This window comes from Ciconia boyciana, chromosome 10 (assembly GCF_034638445.1).
Source record: "Ciconia boyciana chromosome 10, ASM3463844v1, whole genome shotgun sequence".
Classification (NCBI taxonomy): Eukaryota; Metazoa; Chordata; class Aves; order Ciconiiformes; family Ciconiidae; genus Ciconia; species Ciconia boyciana.
The window spans coordinates 13,795,695-13,812,683 of record NC_132943.1 but is presented as its reverse complement, the minus strand read 5'-3'; the positions used below and the strand labels follow the sequence as shown (position 1 = coordinate 13,812,683).

Here is a 16,989-nt window from a genome sequence, read left to right as displayed (position 1 = left end):
GGGGGGGGCGCGTCCATCGTCCGTGGGGGCGCGTGGGCGTGTCCGGGCGGTGCGAGGGATGTTCGGCGACGACGGCGGCAGCGGCGGGGGCCGCCCGGGCTCGCCATGGTCTGAGGCGCGGTCTGAGGCGCCGCGATGAACGGAGCGGTCCCGTCGCTTTTCGACCCCAAGGAGCGGGTGTTGAAGCTGGGGGAGAGCTTCGACAAACAGCCGCGCTGCGCCTTCCACACCGTCCGCTGTGAGCGTGGGGCTGGGGCAGCCCCTCAGGGGACCCGGTGGGCCCGGGGCGGGGGGGCCGGGTCCGGCGGCACCCGGCGCCCCTGCCCCGGGCCCAGCGGGTCCCCTGAGGGGCGAGAGCGCTGACCGGGCAGGTGCCGCGGCCGGGCTTGGCCTCGCTCGCAGGCCCGGCGGGCGGGAGCGGAGGGTGGGTCGGAGCAGGCCCGGGCGGGCATCAGTGTGAGGGAGGGCACGGCGTGGCAGGCGGCCGGGTGCTGGGGGAGGAGAAGGGCAGCGTGGCAAAACTACCGCGGGGTTTGTTTGCCCTGCGGCCGGGCTCAGGGTCCCCAGTTTGGGCAGGCACCGAAGTGGTGTCTCTGGAGGAGCTTATCTGTTCGGTAGGCAGGTCGTACCGGTAGCCTGATGGGAGCTGAAATACCAGTCAGCTGCAGAGGCAGGGCCCGGGAAGCCGGAATGAGTTGGCCGCCTTCGTCCCGGGATCCTGGGGCACAGCTGGGAACCCGAGCCCCGTGGCTGGGGTGCTGGTCCGGGATCTCGGGAGCAATGCGGTGCAGATCAGGTTTCAGTCGCTCCTGAGAGCGTGTCGCTGGTGAGGCGTACGGCCATTGTATGCCAGCGCTGCCCCTCGCCGCTTTCTGGGCACTAACTTCACTTTTCACACCTTTTGCATCCAGGGTAGTGTCTCGATGCAGTTCTGCTGAAAACCGAATTGGGCTGAAGCTCTGGCTTTGCCCTCTTTCGTTGTGCTTGGTTTTTAGAAGTTAAGTACAATTCAGCAATCAAAGGTTAAAGGCAGTATTAATCACAAAGCTAGTATACCCTCCCTGAGTACATAATTACTATCTAGAGAGGTGTGTGCTCAAAGATTCTGAGGGTAGCTAGGAAACAAAGGCTCTCAGGATTATAGTTCTGGTAATTTAGGACTGCTGCTTCTGGTTTTGATGTCTCATTATTTATAGACTGATCCCCAAGATTCAGTCTCACGCACGTTCTCTGGAGAATGTCCTGTATGCTTTCACGCAGTGCAGCGAGATGGGTAATGTGCTTTCTGTGAGCAAATGGAATGGCACTTAGTAGGATTGTCTGCAACTGTGGGAGGGGAGGGAGTAGGCAGAAGCTATAAATGGATTTAAACAAATGCTGTAACTTGAAATTTACCCTAATTTTAAAGCTAACTAAAAACCATGTCTGGTACCTCCTACCCTTATGATTTCTTGCTGACTCCTGTAATTTGATGATTTATTCTGAAATCTGTTTTGAAATCTCTCTTCCTTTCCAACAAATGAGACATAGAAACTGGCACGTTCATCAGTTCTGTCAAAGGCACATGCAAAAATATCCTTCTCTGACACCTGAAGTTTTTGTTAACACAAATGAGTAAGGGGGAAGACATCTGCTGGTTAAAAGTTAAGATCAGAAGTCCATTTATGGACACTGGAATCAGTATCTTAATGTTCTAAAGTATTAACCACCCAGTGGCCGTATATTAAAGCAAACATTCTCTAATTCGATTAGAAACTTTGGAACTATTTTACGCTTATTCCTGTAAGACGATGCGTGGGGTTTTGCCGTAAATGAGGTTAGCAGGGGCTGTTAGCTGTGTCTTAGCTCAAAGCCTTCTGCTGTGTGCATAGTCCTGCCCACCAGCTCTTGAAGCTTGGTTTTCTTGCCCGGGTGGTGTGCAAGCTGGAGCCAGTGTTCCCAGCTGTGGTCTGTGCCGCCTGGCCAGCGGGTTACAGGCAGTGTTATTGAACTGGGAAGCTCCCCAGCTGTAACAGAGTGCCGCCGCCTGTGAGGTTGCGAGGCAAGGAGCGTGTGCTGTCTAATGGTCCCCTTTACACGCCTGGTCCCTCCGTGCCTCTCTTCAGCTGCAACAGGGTGCCTCTCAGCGTGCGAGGCAGGGCACCCGACATCCCCGGGGTGCAAGACTGGCCCTGTGCCCAAGTTTGCTGGAACCACGGGTTCAAACCCACATCTGTTACCACGTGCCTTGCAGAGCCTCTTCATGTCGACCTATCTCTGGATCTGCTCAGGCAGGCCTTTTAGCTGTAGCCCTTCCCAATTCATTTGTGGTGGAAATAATACTTTATAGATAATGGTATGTTACATAGCAGCAGTGCTGATGCCTGAACACGTGCTTGTTTTCAATGTCTCAGATTTTTTGAAAAGGACCAGAAACTGGTATCTTGTTTAAAACTTATTTTAATCAATACTTTAGGTGTTGAAAAAGACAAAAAGGAAATTAATATTTAATTGGGAAGTAATTTCACTTTTGACAAAAATAAATATACTGAAACCCAAGTTTTGGTCAGCATGCATGTTGTAGTAAAATCAGAAATGGATACAGAAGTGGATTTGAGGATTGATGTTGTTCTTTGCATTTTCAGTCACTTGTCTACCTCTCCCATGTTTGGGATTGACACTTTCAAGAACTATTTATTGATTTTTCTGAAAGTAATTATATGAGGATTTATCTTTTGAAATACAACACAGCTCATCTACCCTTTTTAACCATTAAAACCTAGAAGCATTTTTTAAATTTTAACTGAAAGGTGTTAACACTTACACTGAATCTTGAGAAAACCACTTGACTTTGAATTCTGCTGACTTGGAATGGCCTGCTCAGGGGAATGGCATATGATAGACTAGCAAGAAAGGCTTTAACTTAATAGTGTCCAAATGCAATTAAAAGGTGGCTATACCTATAAGATTCCTGAAAAGCCTGTAAATAGTCCAGTTTGTTTTTATATTTAGATGACTTTAAGCCTGCATCTATTGATATGTCCTGTGAAGGAGACCTTGAAGTTGGCAAAGGTGAACAGGTGACAATAACACTGCCAAATATTGAGGTGAGTGGGGTGGCTGAAGAGTGGCGGGCCTAAGGGAATGACTTATTTTGTTGTCATAAGTATAACCTGAATATAGAAGAATATGAAGTTTCAGTGCTGTTTCAGAGCTGCTTGTATGATTTTTTTTAGAGTAGAAAAACAATTGCTCTAAAAATGTAAAATTACAAAAGACTTAAAGGTTAAACAGCTGCGCTGTAACTTTAAGTGTAGTCACTGCATTAGAAATATGCTGCAGGATGACCCAGAAGTGTTGTGTACACAGAAAAGCTTCATGTCGATGTTGGCAGTGCAAGTTACCCCTTGGTATTTACTGCTCTAGTGCAGTTCTAAAGCAGGAAAGACTGGAAAGGGAAAATTTAGTACCTGCCATGCTTTATTGCTCTGCTGATGCAGTAACTGAAACCCCTTTTGGTAAAAGGAGTCCTACAGTGAGCGTGCTCTCATTGGGAAATGAGCATTTAATCAGTTTCAAACTAAGCTAAGCTGGGTGAAATTCCGTTCCAGTCAGTCACCAGCTGCTTTTGGTCATGGCTACTGTGAATCTAATTTGAATTAACCAATAACATTTTTAAAGGCTAGAAATGATCACTTATAGTGAACTTGTCATCACTGTGATGGATTGCTGTTTCTAAGAAAAAAAAGACTATAGTAGTAACACTTACTGGACTTCTGATTTAATAGGGCTCAACTCCACCAGTGACTGTGTTCAAGGGCTCAAAAAAGCCTTACCTAAAGGAATGTATCTTAATTATCAACCATGACACTGGAGAATGTCGCCTAGAGAAACTTAGTAGCAACATCACTGTGAAAAAAACCAGGTGGGTGATTTACAGGAGAAAGAACTGTGCTTTACTCATTGTGAAAATCGATTTGTTAATGAGTCTAAATCGAGATACATAACTACCCATTACTATTTTTAGCAAAACACAATTTTTAGAAAGTACCTGGCCTTGTTCAATAGAGTGAAAAGTCTGCTTTCTGAGCACACTGACTTCACAGCTTTTGAGTCTTGACAGGGGAAGAAAGGGGAATGTTTGGTTTTTTTGTTTGTTTGGGTTTTTTAACTAAAAGCTGTCACATTGTTGAAAGAGATGGTAACTATGTTTCTGATGAGTTTGGAGGGGGGAATATCTGTTTGGAAAGTAGCTTGCTTACTGTGTTCTGACTTCTAAATGAGAAAATTAAAAAAGATAAATTCTGTGACATGTTTCAATAATATTAATGGCTTGTTTTTCTCATACCAAGATTTTGAATATTTTTTTTTTTCTGCTGCTGAGTCCATATAAGTAATTTCCAGCAGAACTATTATTAAGTGATCCTGGGTAGCCAGGTATAAAAACAAATCAGCTGACAAGGGCTAAAAAGTTATTGGCACTGTATTAAAAAAACAATTTTTAATACATCTATATATAATTATATGCCAGTATAATAATGTACCTAGAAATCTAATGATGCTATTTAGAAATGCATGACTAATAATTCCATAATTTAAGGTACTATATCCCCTGTATTCTTGCCTTTTTCTTTGCATCTTGTCTTCTAGAGTAATTAAAAATCTTTTGCTTTTACACACAGAGCTGAAGGAAGCAGTAAAGTCCAGTCTCGCATAGAGCAGCAACAGCAGCAAATGCGGAACGCAACTAAGGTTCCAAATAATGTTAAAAATTCTCCACCAAAAGAAAAGATGTTTCCGTCTTCTCCTATGGATGATATTGAACGAGGTAAGCTCCACTGTCACATAAGTTTCAGAAACTTTGCCCTTCACTAGCAACTAGTTTTTAAGAGCCAAGGGGTTTTGTTTGTGTGAGGTTTTTTGTTTTGTTTTGGTTTTTAGTTTGAGATTCACACTAGAAGCTGATCAGGTAGGCACTCATATGGAAATGACCACTCTGGCTCAAGTGGTAACAAAGCAGTATTTGAAACTTGCTAAGGTAACAAAATCAGATGAACCATTAGGCTTAATAATGCCAAGGGTCTCACTGCTCTCCTCGATTCTGTCTTCCACTGCTACTTTAATCAACTATATAGTTGGTTGTACTGGAACCAACCGAGCCACTGCCATTTTGACATCGCTACTCATTCTTTCTCTGCACTTGGCAAACACATAGGTTACAGTGCTTTACAACTCAAAATACATTTTAAATTACTGGATAAGACCTGTGAAAGATGAGGTTCCAATGAAAGAGAGCTAAAAACCTACACAAATCAACTCTTGAACAGTGCTATGTACTGTATTTTTGAGAGACTCTGGTTTGGTGAGACACTCATATTTCACTTACTGGGAGGCCTTATTTCCTTTTGGAGGACAAGGAAGATGGCAGGTGGTAATTACTTGCTACAGAAATGCTGACAGGTGGCAGTTTCATTGACTGGAATTGACTTCTGCCTCCCAAGATGTTCTGAATTCCTTTAAACAGATTTTTTTAGATGTCATTATGAAGGTGGTGGGGTATTTTTTTCTTCCCATTTTGGTTTTAAACTCTCACCTGAAATCTATACTACAGAGCAGTACTAGAATACATCTAAAGTTGCAAAGAGGAAGGAGTACTTGAGCGCATGGAATAAAATTATGCTTTTTCTTGGTGATCTGTTGTTTTGGGGGAGTGGTGGTGTCAAACATTGCAAGTCACCAAAGTGACTGCCAACATATATCAAACTCTTGTGTAGTGCCAGTTCAATTTTGAGTACTACTAAAGAATGCAGAATAATTGACAAATAGGGATGGTAGGGACCTTTTAAAGTAATCTAGTCCATCCTTCTGTCCTAAGGTCAGATTTCTGACATAATTTTTTAACCTGTTCTTAAAGCCTTCTGGTGACAGATCCTGTGCTCTCTCTGGCAATCCATTCCAGAGTTTTGCTCTCCTTACTGTTCAGGTTCTTCCCAATAAATAATCTGACAGTAAGCCCATTACTACTTTCATATTTATCATGCAAGTATAGACCAGATTGCTGCTTTTCAGCAGTCCTTCATGTACTCGGAAGTTGCTATGTCCTTCCCATTCTTTATGCAAAATGATGCCAGCTGGTTCAATCTTTCCTTAGAAGTTAAGTTTTCTAGATCCCTGATTCATTATCACTCTCCTTTAGCTACCTTATAAGTCCAAAAACTTCCTGAAGTATAGTGCCTAAATACATTTACTGTTTCAGCTAAGGTTTTAGCAGTGCTGAGTTGAGCAAGAAGACTGTCTTATAGGCACTATTCATCTTTATACACAAAGACCAAATAGTATCATGTTCCAGTGTAATGCTTGTCATTTCTGCAACAGCATGGCACAGTAGAACTGTGCATAGTGATTCACTGTAACTCACAGACTCTTCAGAAGGGTTGCCTACTTAATTGTTCTTCATCCCATGGTTGTGTAACTGACTATTCCTGCTTAAGTACACTACCTTGAACTTGTTACTAAATTTGTTTTCTTGGATGGGAGAAAGATCACTCTACCTTTGTCCTCTAGTATACGGACAGCCCTTCCTTCACTGTTTGAAAATACTTTAAATTCTGTTGGATTAAATTATGTCAAAAGTCAAGGCAGAGATATTATTCCTCAGTTTTTGGTATTAACTGTTAGCCTTTCACTTAAAATTTTTCTCTTATTAGACATTGGTGAGAGCAGGGAGGAAGTGGAATTAAGTACATAGGACTTGCATGGTATCTTTCAGTTAGCTTACAGCTCCAGACGTGTGGTAAACAGTTGTTTCTTTGGCCTTTCTTCTCTAGAATTAATTTTTCAAATGACTTCTTGATCGTTCTGCTAGGTGCATCCTAATTTGTGCCTTAGCTTTTCTGTAGTTTTTCTGTCCTTAAGCTGTTCTCTTATACACGTCCTTAGTAACAGGAGGATGCTCCTTTCCCCCCTCCCTTCTCTTTCCTTATGTTTGAGTCACCCAGTATAGTCTTTTATTGTACTTTCTGTTCTTCCTTGGCATTGGGTTAGTTTGTCCTTGTAGCCATAGCTGCACTATTTCAGGTGCCATTTTTCCTGAACACCATTTTCCTTTAGACTGGCCTTTGATAAGGCTGACTGGCCGAAGTACCTTTCATTTAGAGTTATCAAAGGCCACTCAGAACTGGAAGGCTTCATGGAAGTTAGTGTTGAAGCTTATTCTTTTGTTCTCCCTTCTTCTCCTGATTGAGCTCTGAGCCATCTTGCATCTTGGTGACTTTCATCTTCAACCTGTTCTTCTGTATTATGTAAATTTGAAGTGAGATGAGCCACTGTCCTACTTGCTTTTTATTTCTGCTATATCAAAGCTGTTTCTGATGTATTCCAAGTGCTTGTAAGACCGTCTTAACAAATGTCTGGTTAGTTACAATCTTGTATAATGATGAGCTTCTGCACTCTGGGTAACTCCTCAAGATTCAGTGGTCTGTTTCAGACTTCTTGCTTCAGCAGCACCCCTATTTTGCACAATTATTATGTGTACCCTTTCTGCAAAACTGAACTTCCTCTGTATGTTGGACTTTGGCTAGTATATATCAAAAATGCATACTGTGCAGCATGATCTATCCAGTCATACTCTCCTAAATATTATTGTAGTCAGGTGAGTTATTTCATCAAGAATGCAAGTTGGTTGAGTCAGTTTGATCTGTTAATTTCCAGTATTTCTTGTCTACCGCATGTTGTTCTAGCTTTTTTTCCTGCCCCCAAATCTATAAAGAGAACAAGGATTTGGTGAAATCTTCCTAATAGTAAACTGTGGATGGCTCCTTTGGATATTCTTCATGCTTAACCTGGTTTTGAGCAAAATGTCACAAAGTCCAAACAAGTGTATTGATTGTAATGTTGAACTGTTGGGAGGCATTTTGGGTGTGGCTGCAGACGTCTTACAGTTAACTTATCTGTGTAATTTGTGACTACAGTTTTTAGTCAGTGAAAGGTATCTTTGGGGGTGCTAATGAAAATACAGAAGACTTGCTAGTTGCAGAAATTAAAAGCTATGTGGGATGCACTATCCTGTGGAATGTGGGGTTAGCATTTGGGTTCACAGTCACCCTTGTTCTAACGCTTGGCTTGAAAGGGAGAAAGTGCCCAAGCTACAAGAGAAGAAAACCACATGACAGGCTGGATGCTTGCTTGTGCCCTTTTCTTTGTTCTGGAGAGTTCTAGTGTTTTCGGTTTGGTTTTGTTTGGCTTTTTTAGTTGCTATAATACGTTCACCTGATTTCTGTTGTTGATTTTTCTTTTTTATTATTTTTTCCTCCTTATATTTCAATTATGATGAATGTTAACTAAGAAACAAATCATATTGTTTGCAGAGCTAAAAGCAGAAGCCAGTATCATGGACCAGCTGAGTAGCTCTGACAGTTCATCTGACTCTAAAAGTTCTTCGTCCTCTTCATCAAGTAGTGAAAATAGTTCTAGTGATTCTGAAGACGAGGAAATGAAGCCCTCTCTTCCTATATCAATGCCGTATTTGCAGCCACAGCCTACTGTGTCTGCCATACCACAACAGGCTGTCCCTGACAAAGATGCCAGTCATAACAGATCCCAAGAGAGCAGTGGTCATATGATGAATACACTACGTAAGTACAAAGGCTGTTCTTTTCTTAGTGCACAATTCCAGACATCAAGATTCTGAAAGGAAACCATATTGTTTTTAAGTATGTCTCTGTTATAATTAAAACTGTGGGAAGTGATGCTGGGGTTTGATTGTTCAGCAGCGGTCTGAATTAGACACTGGGCTAGAAGGTTCTTGGTCCCCAGAGATATTAAATTAAAGCTGATGCAGTTGAAAATATTTCCTAAGCTCTTCTGGCTTCCTCCCAGTTATATACATTGGGACTGGAGAACAGTAATTTTGTATTGAAAATACTTGAACTAACAGGGCACTCCCAAAACATATGCTTATAATTTCTTGGGTAGAACTATGGGAAAGATACTATACTGGCAATACTCTGAATTACAGAAGAGATGGTGTATTCTTAGCTCCTTCAGTTACTATTATTCATGGCACTGTTCCACTGGACAGCATGGCAAAACTGTCCCTTGCCTATAAGGAAGGAGGCGATTTGCTTTCAGGTGACGCTATCTTATTCCACCCATTCAGGCAACTAAAAATGTAAGTTGAAGAGTAGCTGTGATGTTCTTCAAGAAGTGGTTGCTGCGCAGCCTGGAATTGAATACTCAGTGTATTCAAAAAAGGAGAGTTTGGACAGAAAAAAAACCACTAGGTAGAGAATCTTAAGTTTGCTACCTAAATAGCAGGAGTATTCAGACACAGAAGTGAGTATTCAGCTATGGTGACTCTTTGAAAATTATTACATTTTTAATTAGGTGCTTAGCTGCAGGCTCCCAGTTTGAAGAGATTCCCATCAACTCCAGTTTGCAGCCTAAGACCTTTAAGGTTTATCATTTATATGTAAACTTGTTATACTGAAATTTTAGACTCTGGCAGATCTACTTTTATTTCAGTACTTAATGGATAACATGAACAGGTTTTTTTTGTAGCTAGTATTTAAATACTTAATTAAATATCTGTGCTGGTTATTTATGTACTGCATTAATAGATAAGATCAGACTGAAAAGTCCTGTGACTTCGTGTGCAAAGGGCTAAATGCTGCTTTCATTTTACTGTCACTGAACAATGTCTTCATGTTTATAATTTACGTAACTTTGGAGTGTGCTATTTATTTCAACCCTTATTCACAATGGGGTTTCCCGTTCTTCATGCTTTAAATACAACTGTTATGAAAACAAGATTAAGCTCTATCCCCAGTGACAGAATCCCAGCTGGCAAAGCTTCCATTGAGAAATACACTTAAAAGTAGAGGTGGCCAAGTCCACCGGTTCCAACAGTCATAGTGAGAAAATGCTGCTTAAAACATGACATCATCAAAACTTAATAGTTTTGATGGGGAAGCTGGTGGCTTGATGGTGCTTGAGAACCACATTGACAGGTAGAACCTCTGTCTGTAGCATCAAGCCTTGGGCTTGACTATCTGAGTTTTCCTAGATCTTTAGCTTAATCTCATTTACTTCTGTTATAGTTACAGATCTATTTACTGCTTAAAATGATTCTGGCTCCAACTTCCAGTACGGTTAACAGTTAAAATACACTTCAACTAGACAAAGATCAGAAAAGTTACTTTCAAGGAGAATGTGCTTCTCTAGCTCACTTGCTGAGGGAATTTGGCAGGAGAGTGAAACCTGGAGAAACTAAATGGATAGCACGTAGTTCTAGCACGAATGGCAAGAGTTCTCAGTTGGGGTCTTGTACAGTCATTTCTTCCATCTCAAATAATGTTTTACAAAAATAAAATATTGAATCTACACATTTCAGCACAAGCTGTTTGCTTGTCTAATTCTGTTTTGACTAGTTTTGTGCACCTCTGTAAAATCAGGGCCATACTGGGTAATTAGTGAAGTTTTCCTTTGGCTTGCTGTGTGCAGGCAGAAGGCTGGGGGAAGGCTTAGAGAGCAGAGTTTCATCTTGCATGTAGAAATCATACAGCTGAGGTTTTGTGGAACTTGGAAAACACAGGAGGTGGTGTCTAGAGCATGGTAACCAAGTACTTCTGTCAGATATACATAATCTACCTCTTCAAGAATCTGGGGTTCAAGACTGCCCCTCACCCCAAAAATACTGCTTCTTCCCCTTTCTACCTTCAGAAGCTGATTATATAGGCTCACAACTTGCCTTATAACAAAGTTTGTAAATGGTGGCATTAATGAATCTGTTCTTCATATATATTTGATCATATGTTGCTTTATGTCTATTTTTTGTTTGAACAAGAGCTATGTTAACTAAAGTAACTTTCCAAAGAAAAACTAGCATAGATTGCCTATTCTGGGGCCTTGGGTTATGTACATAGTATTCAGCACAACTTCACTTCTTTTGATACTTGGTGCTGGTACAAGCAGCTAGTCATGAAATAATTTTCCCTTGTATTAGTTTGGTGCTGGTGTGACCACTAAGATCTGTGAAACACAGGTCACTCCTATGAGTTTCCCTGTCCCCCATAACTCACAGGAATTTAACTGAATGTATTATAGTCACTGATTTAAAAGTTTAGGAATTGTCATAATTTGCAGTGCAATCTGTTTCCCCAATTAATATTGCTAATAAGCAATTGGCACTATGAAAACTGAATTTGTTTTCCCCACTTTATTGCTGCCTCCTAAGTACAGTAGAGTCTAGATGTTTCTTCAGAGTCCTAGTTAAATGAACTTTCCATTCTTGCACCAAACCCATTTGAAAACTACCAACTTTATAGTCTGTTATTTTGCCGTCTCTCTGAAGGTGTTTTTTGGAGGTAGTGTTATAAAAATGGGGCAGAAAGTTTTCCCTGAAGTAAACACTAATGCATTATTTCTGACTCTGGAACTTGGAGTTCTTGCTTTTCCCATCTGCTGGCTTTCACAAGCACTGGTATTTTTGGCTGGTGTTATAGGGTTTGTGTAATTTCTATTAACTGTGTTGAAATAACTTTTGAAGGCTGCAGAATTACTATTTGGAAGGTTATCTTCTTGTTCGTACTCCCAGTCCTCTCCTAAAGTAGGTAGTGCATAACAAGGCTGGGATTTCTAAGAATTCACTGTAAGTTTTCCTTTGAGTGATAAATGCATTAGTTTAATTTACTAATGCCATTCTCTGCCTTGAAATATTATTTCTCAGGATAATACATTGTCCTGAATAATTATTGACAAATTACTTGATTTTGTTCTTTCAAAACTGCTTTTTTAATTTATATTAAAATAATATAGCTGTAAATGTTGTCTCTATATAGAGGATTGGAAAAAATTGTTTACAGTAGTATTTTAAAGATTGCTGGAAACAGCCATCTTCACTATTCTTGTCTTATATAAAGTGTTTTCTGTTTTGTTGCAGAGAATCATGTACCACTTTCTAAGCTTTAGTGATGACATAGTGGAAAACAAAGGAAGGCTAAATGCAGCCATGTTAAAGACTTCAGTGTTCTGGCAGAAATGATATGCCTGATAACAAAAGATCCAATCTGAGTGTCTTGTTGGGTTTACTCTCTTGAGGTGACTTTTTTTACCCATCCGCAAAAGTAATCTGTGAAGGGTGCTGCAGCTGAGGAAAGGACATGTGAAAATAGTGTGCCTACTCAGTTTCAGTGATTTTTTTTTTCTTTGCATTTTAGGCCATTTCTGCACAACCTGAGATGCATTCCGTTTTTGTTCATTTGTTTTTTTCCTTCTTTTTTTAATGACTGTTTGGCAAGGGAGGTGTGAACAAAAGCATCCTAGTTGGAACAAATTCTTAAGAATGCATGGGAAGTTGCTAGATACAATGTAGATTCTGTATAGCATGCTGCTGTATTTTTTGTTAGTTATCTGTCATCCTGGAAAGATTCCCTCCTTCCCACCCCTAAGCTTATGGACATCCATTGCAAGCACAATGTAGTCTTTCTTCTTACTTCCCCATTTTGAAATATATATAGCCACCAAACTAAAGTGCTGTGTAAAATTTCTTTTGATGTTTTGTTTGTTCACTTGTTCCAAAACCTGTTTGAAATAGTAGGTCACTGATACATCTTTAAATGGTACATCAAAGAGCTGCTCTTCTTGATTGAGACACCGCTTTGTTTTCAAGCACAGCTGAGTAGCATTCAGATGTGTTTCAAAAAAAACAACTCTTTTTTTCACAACACTGCATTCATCAGCAGTTTTCCCACTTATGAAGATTGAAAATGTGGGTGGCAAAGATAGCTAGGTGTTGTATTTTGTGACCTGGTGATACTAAATAAATGTACTTGTGGCTAATAAGTGAATAGCTTCCTTCCTAAGATTTTAAAACTGTAGAAAAGTGATATCTCTAAGGTTCTGTCACTGGGGAGTTTGGTTCTACACCTATTTATTCTCTTATCATAGAATAGTTTGGGTTAGAAGGGACCTTTAAAGATCATCTAGTCCAACCCCCCTGACCTGTTTGGTATTAGTTTTTGTAAGCCTTTAATTGGGAAAGGGAATATCTTGCAAGAAGAAAAGTATTTCCTTGAAAATTACTAATATGATGACTTTCTTTCTTCTAGGAAATGACTTGCAGCTGAGTGAATCTGGAAGCGATAGTGATGACTGAACAAATTTTTGGCCTTAATTGTATCACCTTTTTTGCTAAATATGTCTTAGCATCTGTTTTGCACTAAGATTAGATTACCAGAGACTGGAATGAATGTCCTCGATTTTGATAATAGACATCCTAATTTTCTACTGACACATCATGTCTATAATACAGCAGCATTGATATCCTGTCAGTGCTATGGTTACATGTTTATCTTTCAAATTACTGTATTTACAGTAAAATTGTGTATGATCTGATTTTGATTATTTTGCCTCAGCCACCTGTTTTACTTGAAACTGATTTGTAACAGCTAGTTACTTTATATAAATAGTTATGGAATGGAGAAATTTCTGATATTTATGGAGGCAAGTTTCCTTCCTGTCGTTTAAATGCTGAATGCTGATCTCACAACTTTTACTTGGAGGGAGTGAAAGGGAGAACAACTAAATGAGGTCTGCTGTGTCAGCTACACTTTTTGTTCAGTTCACAGTTCATACCTTTAAGGAAACTGCTGAATAATGTGGTCCACTAGTGCAGTTACAGTTTACAATTGTTCAACACATTGCTGAATTCTTAATTTCATTCTATTATAGGACTTTATATTTCTGAGCCTCAAGATTCCTAAGGGAACTTGTCTATTCTCTGCCTTTTTTATGTAACTTGAATAGGCTGGTCTTTTTACAACCTTTTTGTATCTAAATTTAGGTAACTGCAGAGACAGCAATGAATTTCCTTCATTTAATTCTGTAATGGAAATCAGAAAATTTCTTTGTAGGAGTATAAAAGTAATTTAATAAAGCAATATTTATCATTTTCATGTGTCTGATTCTGTTTTTACTAGTTAAGAATTCCACTTTCTACCTATAGTAGTCACGCCAGTGAAAGGGTCATGCAAAGAAATAGAAAGCAGTGAAATGGTAGCTTATACGGACTTCCCACGCTGTCTGCAAGACTTGGGTGTTTATTGCTTTTGCCTACATTGAGACAAGCCCTAATAAGAGCTTGCCAAAAGTTTATGGCGGTGCTAATGTACTGATGAATGTTTATTACAGATTATATCCAAATGCCATTAGTAAATGATACCATGTTAGAGAAGAAAAGGTGTTTGCCTAGTCTTTTTTTTTTCCCCATTTGAAATTGTATTTCAAGACCTGAAGAACTGGAGGTAGGAGTCCAAATTTCATCCTGTAGTTTACTACTGAAGCGTTTTGTAACTAACAGTAGCAAATGTCTGTAGGATGAATTCTGATGGGATAAAGCTGTTCAGTCTTGCACAGAAGTCTCCTTTGCTAGATTGCAGTGATTGAATCGCAGCTCTGTGTCTAAACTGCGAGGATTTAATTCTATATGTAAGCCTGAATGTGCAGACATGAAAAAATGCACACTCAGTAAATGTATACAATAGATGGTACTAGACTAGCTTATTCTCCCAACTGTGCTGCGAGTATCAGCCCGTGCTTACCTCTAGACAGATTAAGAGGCTCAAACCATGTCTGCCCCTCACAAAAGAACCTTTATTGGTACCACCGGGCAGAAATGAAATATTGGAAATTCTGCTTTCTGATGCTTCCCCACCCTGCGCTCTGTATCCCAAACTATGGCACTGGTCCATGCTCTGCACCAGGTAATGGCTTTCTAGTCTTCCAGCTTCCTAAAGTTGGTATAATAAGAAGCAAAACATTTTCTTGTTTATACTCAAAGGAAAAAAAGCTCAAGTTAACAACCACAGGCAAACAGGTCTTTGAGAAGAAAAGGGCTAATGAGCGACCTTGTGTGTAAAGCATGCTGTGTAATAAACACCTTAATAAAGGAAGCATGCTGTGTAATAAAGACACTTGGAACTTTCTCAAGGGAAAAGGTATTGAGTTCTCTGATGGATCATTACTGTTGGTATGGGAACTCTAGCAGAGTACTTGGTTCTTGGCACCTGCTACTAATAAAGTCTGCTAGGGCAATGTGAGAAGCTGAGATGTTGCAGGTGGCCTTAGGACTAAGGAGCAGCCTGGTATATGCTAAACAGAAAGGGGTGCGTGATAAAGCAGTGTCCTGAGCTGAAATGTCCTCTTTTTGCCTGCCCCTAGTGGTTTATTTGCATCAAAGCCTTCCTTTAGGCCAACGCTAAATTCTAATTCTAGCTAGAATGCTGCTGATTTTTCTGAATAACAGTGAATTCAGGGTGTATGGGAGTGAGCAGATGTGTGGAAGCACTGATCAGGACAGGGTCTAAATCATGGAGGGTGTGTGTACTCATGTGTAACCACTCCTTCAGCTATAAAACTGGTGAGTACAACCTACCTGTATCTGTATATAATTGCACTCACATGTATACAGGTGCTTAACTACAGCCCTGGGAGTAAAGCAGATTTCCAAGTTCCTGAGTCTCAGGACTGTAACTAAGCCTGTGCTATTTTTAGGATTTGATCTTTGGGTTGAAAGTTTTCTAGGATGGGAAGAGTCTCGGTTAAGCTTTTGTACAGCATGTAGTACCAAGTGATTAGTGGCCAGTCAGACACTACCCAGTATAAGTTTGTGGCCTAGATGGATATATTCTGTCAAATGCACAGTTGTGATAATTCAGGAAAAGCTCCCTTTAACTATCAAGACAGGAGATAAGATTCTGAAACAGAGTTGGTATAGAGATAAGGAAAAAAAGATGACAGACCTTAAATGTGTGAAGAAAAAAGCGCTGTATGCTTTGGTTCCAGCCCAAATGTATGTGATCTGACTCCCCTTTTCCACTTAAGTGTCAAACATAGGCAAGTGAGCTAAAGAGCTTGCTTGGGCCTGTCGTCATACAGCAGGGATTGGCTTGGATCTCATTTGTGGCTCGCTGGGGGTATTTCCTCCCCTCAGGCTTGGTTTGCGTGCCCTGAGCAGTGCTCAGCCCCCATATCTCCTACTGCAGGGTATTCTCAAATGGCAGGAGTGAGAAGGTGGTTGGCTGCATTGAGATTTAGAAGCGTGAATAAGGGAGGTATTCTAGCAACAGAAAAACAGATCAGGTTGTCTTTTTGGTCTTGGAATTTTTTTTCCCACCTGATTTGAAAATTCTTTCCCTCTCCTTTAAAAACAGTTTTATTCCTGTCATGTCAACTGAACTAGCAATGAATAAAATCAGCAACTGCTATAGGTTCCTATGACCACTCTTCCTACAGCCTCTGAGTGCCTCTTTCAAAATAATCTTCTGAAATATATCTGGTTCTAACTTGTTGCTTTCAGCTATTTTGTCTTTACACCCGCAGATTTAAAGCATATGTGTGTATAAGTGCAGTGATACATTTGAAGAATATTTTATTGTGACATCATAATTAAGCTATTGTGTATGTTTTGGATTTGAGGAACATCTGCATATCACTTACATTGATAAATCAAAAATATCTTCCAAATGCAGCTGGAAAGTTCAACATTTTTTAGTCTTCTGACTACTGCAGTGCTAAGGACCACTGCAGCCACAGCTCACCTGAGCCCTCCTCTCTGCATGGCACCTGGTACGTGCACAATTTGTCTAGTAACTACCTCTTCAGGGTTGTAGTATTCAACCCCCATTGAGTCCTGAAATGGTGATTATGTATGATTACCAATTGTAACTACCTTGCCTGGCAGCTTCCAACTGTTGTAAGATCTCTGCCCTACTCTTGTTCTTCATGAACCCTGCCTTGGGGCAGGTGGACAGGCTGAGGTGATCTCTTCAGTGCAGCCCTGGCACCACTGTATTCCACAACTAACACTGGGATTGCCATTTACTTGGGTTTTCTGCCTATTTGTAATTCCCTCTTGAGATCCTTGCCCCTAATGCTGTAATGGGCCTTTAGGAAGTTCTAGTTTATAAGCACCAAACTTGATATAATGTCCATGGATTTTGTAATTGTTTGGTA

At 40.4% G+C, this 16,989-nt stretch overlaps 1 protein-coding gene across 2 annotated transcripts; it reads left to right on the top strand.

The window, feature by feature from the left end:
- The first annotated feature begins 46 nt into the window (after positions 1-46).
- On the top strand, positions 47-13,932 carry EAF2 (ELL associated factor 2). 2 transcript variants are annotated; one of them, XM_072874761.1, is made up of 6 exons: positions 47-238; positions 2,992-3,086; positions 3,768-3,904; positions 4,662-4,807; positions 8,346-8,612; positions 13,086-13,931. In XM_072874761.1, the coding sequence occupies exons 1-6, from the start codon at positions 136-138 to the stop codon at positions 13,130-13,132; spliced, it is 795 nt and encodes a 264-aa protein (XP_072730862.1). In that variant the 5' UTR covers positions 47-135; the 3' UTR covers positions 13,133-13,931. The 2 variants fall into 2 exon arrangements, with proteins under 2 accessions (XP_072730862.1, XP_072730863.1); XM_072874762.1 differs by having other exon boundaries at positions 101-238; positions 3,003-3,086; positions 13,086-13,932.
- The last annotated feature ends 3,057 nt before the right edge of the window (positions 13,933-16,989 follow it).

Coding starts and splice junctions, on each gene's coding strand:
- EAF2 (XM_072874761.1), top strand. CDS start 136: ATGAACGGAGCGGTCCCGTCGCTTTTCGACCCCAAGGAGCGGGTGTTG. Junction 239..2,991: donor CGCCTTCCACACCGTCCGCT/GTGAGCGTGGGG, acceptor TTTTATATTTAG/ATGACTTTAAGCCTGCATCT. Junction 4,808..8,345: donor TATGGATGATATTGAACGAG/GTAAGCTCCACT, acceptor TATTGTTTGCAG/AGCTAAAAGCAGAAGCCAGT.